Source organism: Eutrigla gurnardus (assembly GCF_963514095.1).
Source record: "Eutrigla gurnardus genome assembly, chromosome: 18".
NCBI classification, from domain to species: Eukaryota; Metazoa; Chordata; class Actinopteri; order Perciformes; family Triglidae; genus Eutrigla; species Eutrigla gurnardus.
The window spans coordinates 812,372-822,371 of NC_139929.1; the positions used below are offsets into that span (position 1 = coordinate 812,372).

General features: G+C 45.5%; 1 protein-coding gene across 1 annotated transcript; it reads left to right on the forward strand.

Annotated features, from left to right (window-relative positions):
* The first annotated feature begins 1,178 nt into the window (after positions 1–1,178).
* nrn1a (neuritin 1a) lies at positions 1,179–5,227 on the forward strand. The gene is made up of 3 exons (XM_084033522.1): positions 1,179–1,360; positions 2,499–3,441; positions 3,506–5,227. Exons 1-2 carry the CDS (start codon positions 1,194–1,196, stop codon positions 2,728–2,730), a joined length of 399 nt encoding a protein of 132 aa, XP_083889648.1. The 5' UTR covers positions 1,179–1,193; the 3' UTR covers positions 2,731–3,441; positions 3,506–5,227.
* Positions 5,228–10,000: the final 4,773 nt, after the last annotated feature.

The following is a 10,000-nucleotide window of genomic DNA, read 5'->3' on the forward strand; positions in this document are numbered from 1 at the left end:
TATTTAATTATTTTATTATTCATTACAAATAAATAAACAAACAATATTAATGTTGCTAATGATTTAGTCTAAATAATAAAGACAATTAAAATGACAGTAGAAGCATTAAAGGAATATAACATGTTATAGAATATAATAAGATGTTCGTTACCACGTTATTATTATGCAGATTTCCCAGAACGTCACATGAAACATGAATGAGTTTTACTCTTTGATCACATGACCTGTTTTTAGTTACAAACGTAAATGAAATTAACAGCTAACCTGCTGTCGACGTCGCGTTTCCTCCCGACGTTCGGACCGGAGAGTCTGAGAAAGAAAACAAACGTTAAGAGATGAAGATCGGAAAACTCAGAAATGACCTTTTTGTAGTTCAGGTTTAGGAGAAATGAGACGAAATGAGTCGAGAAATCTAAACTTCTGTCAAATGAAGAGAATTCTGGTTCTTGTATATCTATATGTATATATATATATATATATGTATGTATATGTATATATATATCTGTATGTATATGTACACTAGTATGTGTGTGAGCTGTGATGACTCGTCCTCTAACAGACGTGTCTCGTCTACACGTCACGCTGTGTTAGTCCAGACGTGTTATTATCCAACCAATCAATCAGCCCGATCCACTGCTTAACGAAGCGCGCGCACACACACACACACACACACACACACACACACACACACACACACACGCTGGTTGAACAGAGGTCATGTAAAGGGGTGTGTGTGTTGTTTCGGTGTGTGTGAGGGGGGATGGAGGCGTGTCAGACCTGGCAGCCCGCGGCTCCTTTTATTGGCACCTAACTAGTGGGTGGACGGCTACTTAGCTCACATGCTACTTCCACCATGCTTTCATACAACACTGGTTACTGAACAAACGTATATCTGCCGATGACGACGTGTTTGGATGAAGTCGTAACATTTTATTCATTTTAGTGTCCGGCTGGTTAGCGAGCTAATAAGCTACTTCCACCGTGCTTTCCTGCTACATTTGTTAAATGAAAGGAGGGTACTCTTTAACTTTGTAGGTAAAGAGAGCAGGCAGGAGAATTGAAGATAAGCTAGCCAACTAGCCAGCTGAAGTCATTCCAATGAAAGTAAAGTAATTATGAAGTTTCAGGTTAAAGGTCGTTTAGTTGGAATAATAACGATCATGTTGTGTCCTGGAGAAGAGATGAGTTGTTAAATGTTACCCCCCCCCCCAGTGTCGGTGCTGCAGACGGTGCTGGTGGGTGCAGGCCAGTGTGACTCGGTGTTTAAGGGCTTCTCCGACTGTCTGCTGCAGCTGGGCGACAACATGGCCAACTACCCTCAGGACCTGGACGACCGGGAGAACCTGCACAAGATCTGCCAGTAGGTCCCCACACACACACACACACACACACACACACACACACACCTGCTGCTGGGTGACTACCTGCAGACACACCTGAGGGCAGCAGGACGAGCGTCTAAGACCTCAAAGCAACAGCTTTTTTAAGTTGTGCAGTATAATATTGAAGTAGCGTGAGGCTGCGTTGAAATGAATTCAATCATCTTTTGTAGGTGTTTTTGCTGACTGTGACATCAGAGCAGAGGCTCCTCCCCTCTCTGGGTCTACTAATAAATAATAAATAATATGAGTGATTAAACTGCAAAGCCTGAGGGGGTCTGAGGGTGGAGTAGGGGGAGTGTGTATATGTTCAAGGTGGGATGGTGGAGGGGGGGTTACTATCCAGACAGCTGCCCCCCCCCCCCCCCCCACCACCACCACACACACACATCTTTTATCCCCCTTCTCGTCCCACCAACCAAACCGGGTGGGCACCAGATGGCACACTGCAGCAAGTAGCCCCCCCTCTCCACACACACACACACACACACACACACACACACACACACACACACACACACACTCACACGCGTTAATTGCTCAGAGATGTAGCATCGACACGACTCGGTTCAGGAGGTCAACATCAATAAGAGCAGATTGGAAGATTGGATTAGATACGCTGTGTGTGTGTGTGAGAGTGAGTGTGTGTGTGTGTGTGTGTGTGTGTGTGTGAGAGTGAGTGTGTGTGTGTGTGTGTGATTCATGCATTAACTGGGAAGAGGGGGGGGGGGGGGGTGAACAGATGAGAGGAGGAGACCCAAAAAAGAGCAAGAGGGAGTCCAGAATAGACAAAGAATAATAGAATTAGAAACAGATTTAAATATGAAATACAGGAAATAAAAGACAAAGGAAATGTGAGGAATGATGAGAGCAGAGGAGGAGGAGGAATAGAAGGAGAAAGAGGAGGAGGAATAGAAGGAGAAAGAGGAGGAGGAATAGAAGGAGTAGGAGGAGGACTAGGAGCAGGAGGACTAGGACTAGGAGGGGGACTAGTACTAGGACTAGGAGTAGGACAAGGAGGAGGAGCAGGAGGAGTGAGACTAGGAGTAGGACTAGGAGGAATAGGACTAGGACAAGCAGGAGGAGGAGCCCGGCCTTAACCCCTGTCTTTGCCCCCAGCTACTGGGACGCCTTCCACGTGTGCGCCACGACGGCGCTGGCCGACTGCCAGGAGGGGGCGACGGACCTCTGGGAGAAGCTGAAGAAGGAGTCCCGGAACCTGGACTTCCGTGGGAGTCTGTTTGAACTGTGCGGCGGCGGCAACGCGGCGCCCCGGTCGGCGGACGGCGGCGGCGGCCTCGCCCTGGTCCTCAGCACGCTGCCCACCATACTGACTTGGCTGGCGTTTTAACAAACCAGGAGGAACGGGAAAAGAAACCCACGAAGAAGAAAAAAAGTACATAGAAAAAGAGCGATAGATATACTCTTCCTTACGGACAAAACGGTTTGAATTCATAACAAAAAAAAAAAAACTACACCCCAAAATGGATTTTTATTGCATCGCTGTACGGCGGCCTGTCTTGCCTTCCTGGGACACCCGCAGGCCGTCATCCAATCACACGCTGACCTGACCCAGAGGTCATCACATTCAACATTCAACGTCGAGCTGAAACCATGACAATGATGACAATTTGATCCACGCGTCCCGTCGTGGAATCACCGGTATGAACGAGGACGCCGAGCAGGCGAGGCCAAGACCACACCAAACCCCTTGTTTTAATCTGCCAGGTGGACTGTGTTGAGCCCGGGGGTCTGGGGGGGTCCGGGAGACCGGATGCTTGATGGTGATGTGATATGTGTGTTCGTATCGGCTGTTCAGGTCACACCAGCCTCCGTCACAGCGGCATTCTAAACCAGAATAGTTCAGTCCAGAGGTCTTCAACAGGGGGTCCGGGACCCCTACAGGGTTGCAGCGTTACTCCAGGCGGTCCCCGAAATGATTTGATCCCAACCTTTTTTTCTTCCAAAAATTTAAATATGTCCAAAAATCCACCTTAACATGAATACAACATTTATTAACAAATATAAATCTCTCTAGAGGCCTTGGGGGTTCCTCCACCAGGTCTCTAGAGGCCTTGGGGGTCCCTCCACCGGGTCTCTAGAGGCCTTGGGGGTCCCTCCACCAGGTCTCTAGAGGCCTTGGGGGTCCCTCCACTGGGTCTCTATAGGCCTTTTTGGGTCCTTGGCCTGAAAACTTTGAAGACCTCTGAACTACAGCGGTATTGACCTTTTGCCTCGCCGTATAAAACCCAGGTGAGGGTCTGGCTGTGCCGGTCTCTGACCCAGGTGAGGGTCTGGCTGTGCCGGTCTCTGGTGTGACTGGAGCCTCGAGACCGTGAAGCCGGCTTCCTACTAATGGATGAACGGTTTCCACTGATGTTGACCTGCATGATGTTGGTTCTTCAAACATTTCAGGAAATGACCACAAACTCCGATCAAGGTTTAATTGACTCAAAAGCAACCTGGTCCAGGTGGTAGACTGGATTCATGGACCTACTGGGGTTTGGGGGTTTCATTTCAATCCAGTCAAATATGTGACATCATCACTCAGACTCACCTGGCTAGTTTTCATTTACGCAGTTAGAACAGTCGAGTTGAGTACGCGGTCTGATCGAGGCCTGACAGGGTCGGTGGGTTAGCGGATCACCTGGTTTAGCTGCTAAACCGGATCAGGTCAGTCTAGGAAACGGTCTAGAGGCTAAGAACAGACGATGTTTGGGGTTAGCCATGAAATGTGATTGTGTCAGGTTAGCTTACTTTGTTTAGCAGCTACATCGGGTTAGCATGGGAACAACGTAGTTCACGCTTTACGACTTTTAACCGTTTGCTGACCGGTTTTTGGAGCTACCCACCAAAGTCCCGGATCAGAGGCTAACCTGCGTTGAGATTCTCAAACAGCAGATATCTAGCATGCTAAGTGTCTGGACCAGTCGGGGAGTCCGAGAGCCAATGAGAGCGAAAGACTCGGGTCGGGTTAACGGACGTGAAATGTTCCTTCAAATCAACTCGGAGCACTTATTTCTGACGGACGTCCGTATCTGGAAATGAACACGGCTGGTTTTACTTTGTTTACTAAGTCTCACCGTTTAGCGTGAACAGCGGTCTGACGACTTTGAAAGCTGTGTAGTGTGAACTATATAATTAGCTAGAACGGCTACGCTAGCTCCGATTTAGCAGTCAAAACAGTTTCAATGCTGAAAACGGAGCAGCTAGGTGGGATAACCACAAGATTGGTTAGCTAACACGTTAGCATGGAAGAGATCGTAGGCTAGCTAAGAGTGCAGGTTAGCGTGAAGCTAACTTGCATATGCTAACCGTTTGAGTCTGATTTAAATTCATCGGAGTTCTGTGACATAGATTTTCCGACTTGAATCCGCGTTGTGCTCATTTCCCGAAACGAAGTCCGAGTCCCGATCGCTCGCCGTCATCGGACGCATTGGTCCGACGGAAAAACTCTACTTTAGTTTTTGTTGTTTAGCAGAACGCGTGTTAGAAACGAGTGAAAAAGAAAAATACGATTTTGAAAAGCCGACAGCAATACGAAGACGTGACTTCACGGCCAGTGTAGCTAAATATATAAAAATAAGAATTTCAGAATCAAACCGTGGCTGAAGAGTGATACGACTGTTGCCATTTAGCACATCCCCCTTTTTCATCGACTCTGACGTGTCGGAGGTCCGTGAGTTCGTAAACGAGGCGACGCCCACCTGAACAGTAGCATCGCAAACTACGTGAGAGTAAAATACGACGACGCTTGTTTGTTTGTTTGCCGACGTACAGACGACGTCTCCATGACGACGTCTCCATGACGACGTCTCCACGACGTTGTCTCCATGACGACGTCTCCATGACGACGTCTCCACGGCCTTCTGATGAGAAAAAAAAGAAAAAAAGATGTGTACCTTTGTTTGTTTGTCGGTTCGTCTCTTTGTTCATTTTACGGGGATGTCGTTTAAAAAAAAAGGACTTATTCCAAAAAAAGATAATCTAACGAGAAAATATGTATATCAAAGGATTTTGAGAAAACTAAAAATAAGAGAAAAGCTCTATTATATATATATATATATAGATAGTCTCTCCCAGACAGATTGATACTTTACAGACTACTGAGATATAGAACATTAAAAATGATAACGAGTAATAAATAAAATGACTAATGTTTGAAAAGAAGTGTGTGCTTTCATTTGTTATCTGATATCTGTGAGTGTTTTCACACACACACACACACACACACACACACACACACACACACACTCATTATTAATGAAGGAGTCCCTGAGCCGCCTCACGTCTCTCAGCACTCAGTTCCTATTGATCGAGAGGATGAAGACGAGGAGGAGGAAGATGAAGGATAATCCAGACAGCAGAGACCTTTAAAACTTAAACTGACCCATAACACTGAATTATTTATATTTAGATGCAAACTGACTCTTTATGGTGGTTTAATAATTGTAATAATAATAATAATATCATTATGTTATATATTATATTATTATCTCTTCAGGATGAAAGCAGGTGTTTCTGGTAAAACAAAGATGTTTTAAAATAGCAGAAATAAGTGAGGATGAAACATTTATATTTAAAAATGACTCCATAATATTATAAAAGCACCACAAACCTTCTAAACGGCTGTAAATATACACACTATAAGCTTAGAATACCACAAATATCCTCCTGTATATGTCTCTGTCTTATTATAGACACGTACCGGCAGCAGTACTTGTAACATACATTTGTATATTGAGCCTTTAGTATTAACTAAATATTAATGTTCGGGTATTATTGATAGTTTCCTCTTTTGAAAACACTTTAAAGCCTTTCCCGTGAGCGTGGCGTTCCTGGTTTGGTTTGATTGCAGGAAAGCTTCGTTATTCTGCATCTCTGACCTCCGTTAAAGTTTCATGAAGCTCCTTCAGATTCTCATCAGAGTCCCGGGGGACGGAACGCATGCACGCCGTCTGATGGGAGGATGCAGCTGCTGTCTGCAGGACCAGGAGGACCGGGTCAGGAGGACCGCACCAGGAGGTCTGGACCAGGAGGATCCAAACAGGAAGGTCCCGACAGGACAAAAAAAGGTGAGAAGGAACAGGAATCTTTGTTTCTCTTTAAAAGGTGAAAAATAGATCAAATGGAGGAAAATGCAAAATATCTGGTGTTTTATTGAATTAAAGTGTTCTGATTGAATTGAAATCTTTGTATTTTCATATGAAATATTTTTTTAAAGCAGCAGAAGAGACAGACTAATTCCTGGAAAATGAAAAAAAGGTAAAAAGTGAATGGAGCTGCAGAAAGGAGGCGGAGCTTCCAGCGAGCGGCTCATTAAAGATGGATGGAGGGAAGCCTGGAGGTGGAGGAGTCCCGCGGGACTCCAAGCAGTCTTCTTGTTTTTAATCATTCAGAAATCTGTCGGCGTCCATCAGGGAAATATCAGCTTTAAACATTCAGCTCCAACAACCGGACCAGACCGGAGCTCCAGGAGCTTTCCTTTCATTTCCTTCACATGGATGTGAAATCATAAATCACAAACTACACTACCCAGAAGCCTGAGAGGGAGTTGTTAATATCACATTTTTAAATATGTCATGAAATTCAACACATTTAAAACAGCATTTCTTCAGGAATCCTTTTTCTAGTTTGTTTTGTAATTTGTAGAAAAGAAGATTCATTTAAAGCGTGAAGACGTTAAATGTTTGATTTCTCAGGTTATTATTATATATATATATATATATATATATATATATATATATACTATGGGTGACAGGGCGAGGAGGTTCATATTCCTGCTTTGCTCCTTATGTTTCTGTAGAAGGTGAATCAGGAGTCCAGGCCGGTTTGGAAGGTCAGAATATTACTGGAAATATTACTTTATACATTTTTTAGGCTCATTGTACTTTTATTTTTCTTGAAACATAAATCGTGGTTTTTATCCAGAACCAGTGTTTTATTGCTAACGAGGTTTTGCACATTAATCTCTCTGATTTAACAATAAACCACAAACAAATAAAATATGAGAGATTAAACATTGATCTGTTTTTATGACGGAGGGAACTCAGGTTTGTGACATTTTAATGCACCACAGAAGAAAAAGTCTTTCTGGCCAACCAGCGACGCCATCAACACTGAGGTGATGATGTCATGATGATGTCATGAAGACAACCAGGTGAGGTAAAGCTGGAGAAGTACTCCAAATCCTCCAGTGTAGAAATACTCTGTTACAAGTAGCAACAGTAAAAGCTGCTGCTGTAAAGGGGACGGATCTGGTCCAGCGGTCCTTCCAGAGGACCAGATAGGGACCTGAATCCAGATTGGGAGAGGGTGAAAGGGGGGCCGGAGGCTGAAACAGAGCTAAATGGGTCACAAGCCGGCCTACATCTGAGACGGGGTGGACCTGGTGGCTGAGAGTCTCTGACAGAAGGGGGGCATCCAAAGACCGGGTCTTCATGTCACAGTAACGTACTCGAGGACGCAGATACTTTAAAGTATGATCAAACTTTTCAGAAACTTTGAATTTTCAGTTTATTTGCTGAAAAGGCAACACACACACCCAGAGGTCTAGATAGTAGACCACATTAGTCCAGAGACCAGACCAGACTGTGTGGAGGAACCAGAGAGACTAAATAGTTAGACTAGAATATGAGTTGTGTTGAGAGTATAAACAGTGAGTTTTGTAGAACTGGGTCGTTACTAAATATATGGCTGCCTCCCTGCAGCTCTGACTGCGGCGCCTGAACCGTCAGACTGCTGGTTCACATCCAGCATCGTCACATGAAGCACACTGCCGGTCATGTGACGCTCTATTGATAGCTCTGCAGAGGAACCCGCCGGGAAGTCCACATCCAGAACCCCCTCAGAAACCAACAACAACCTCGGTTCTCTGCTTCATTACCCACAATGCATGCTGCTGCTACACCTTCAGACCCGACTCACTGTTCTACAATCAGGTTTTATCACGATGAAAGACGACGGTACAAAACTCAAAGATGTGTTCCCTCACTAAACCCTTCAGCCATGATGCCTCTGGTTGGTGCAGATCAGTTTATCACAAAATCATCACAGATCAGGGCTCTGCTGGGGGCCTTCATCCAGGGCCTGTGACTGTTTCCTGTCTCTTTGAGGCTGTGTCATGTCTCTTTGAGGTTGTGTCCTGTCTCTTTGAGGTTATGTCCTGTCTCTTTGAGGTTGTGTCCTGTCTCTTTGAGGCTGTGTCCTGTCTCTTTGAGGCTTTGTCCTGTCTCTTTGAGGTTGTGTCCTGTCTCTTTGAGGCTGTGTCCTGTCTCTTTGAGGTTGTTTCCTGTCTCTTTGAGGCTGTTTGCTGTCTCTTTGAGGTTGTGTCCTGTCTCTTTGAGGCTGTGTCCTGTCTCTTTGAGGTTATGTCCTGTCTCTTTGAGGTTGTGTCCTGTCTCTTTGAGGTTATGTCCTGTCTCTTTGAGGTTATGTCCTGTCTCTTTGAGGTTGTGTCCTGTCTCTTTGAGGTTATGTCCTGTCTCTTTGAGGTTGTGTCCTGTCTCTTTGAGGTTATGCCCTGTCTCTTTGTGGTTGTGTCCTGTCTCTTTGAGGCTGTGTCCTGTCTCTTTGAGGTTGTGTCCTGTCTCTTTGAGGTTATGCCCTGTCTCTTTGTGGTTGTGTCCTGTCTCTTTGAGGTTATGTCCTGTCTCTTTGAGGTTGTGTCCTGTCTCTTTGAGGTTATGTCCTGTCTCTTTGAGGTTGTTTCCTGTCTCTTTGAGGCTGTGTCCTGTCTCTTTGAGGCTGTGTCCTGTCTCTTTGAGGTTATGTCCTGTCTCTTTGAGGTTGTGTCCTGTCTCTTTGAGGTTGTGTCCTGTCTCTTTGAGGTTGTGTCCTGTCTCTTTGAGGCTGTGTCCTGTCTCTTTGAGGCTGTGTCCTGTCTCTTTGAGGTTGTGTCCTGTCTCTTTGAGGCTGTGTCCTGTCTCTTTGAGGCTGTGTCCTGTCTCTTTGAGGTTGTTTCCTGTCTCTTTGAGGCTGTGTCCTGTCTCTTTGAGGCTGTGTCCTGTCTCTTTGAGGTTGTGTCCTGTCTCTTTGAGGCTGTGTCCTGTCTCTTTGAGGTTATGTCCTGTCTCTTTGAGGCTGTGTCCTGTCTCTTTGAGGCTGTGTCCTGTCTCTTTGAGGTTATGTCCTGTCTCTTTGAGGCTATGTCCTGTCTCTTTGAGGCTGTGTCCTGTCTCTTTGAGGTTGTGTCCTGTCTCTTTGAGGCTGTGTCCTGTCTCTTTGAGGTTATGTCCTGTCTCTTTGAGGCTGTGTCCTGTCTCTTTGAGGCTGTGTCCTGTCTCTTTGAGGTTATGTCCTGTCTCTTTGAGGCTATGTCCTGTCTCTTTGAGGCTGTGTCCTGTCTCTTTGAGGTTATGTCCTGTCTCTTTGAGGCTGTGTCCTGTCTCTTTGAGGTTATGTCCTGTCTCTTTGAGGTTATGTCCTGTCTCTTTGAGGCTGTGTCCTGTCTCTTTGAGGTTATGTCCTGTCTCTTTGAGGCTGTGTCCTGTCTCTTTGAGGTTATGTCCTGTCTCTTTGAGGCTGTGTCCTGTCTCTTTGAGGCTGTGTCCTGTCTCTTTGAGGTTATGTCCTGTCTCTTTGAGGCTATGTCCTGTCTCTTTGAGGCTGTGTCCTGTCTC

Coding starts and splice junctions, on each gene's coding strand:
- nrn1a (XM_084033522.1), top strand. CDS start 1,194: ATGTTACCCCCCCCCCCAGTGTCGGTGCTGCAGACGGTGCTGGTGGGT. Junction 1,361..2,498: donor AACCTGCACAAGATCTGCCA/GTAGGTCCCCAC, acceptor CTTTGCCCCCAG/CTACTGGGACGCCTTCCACG.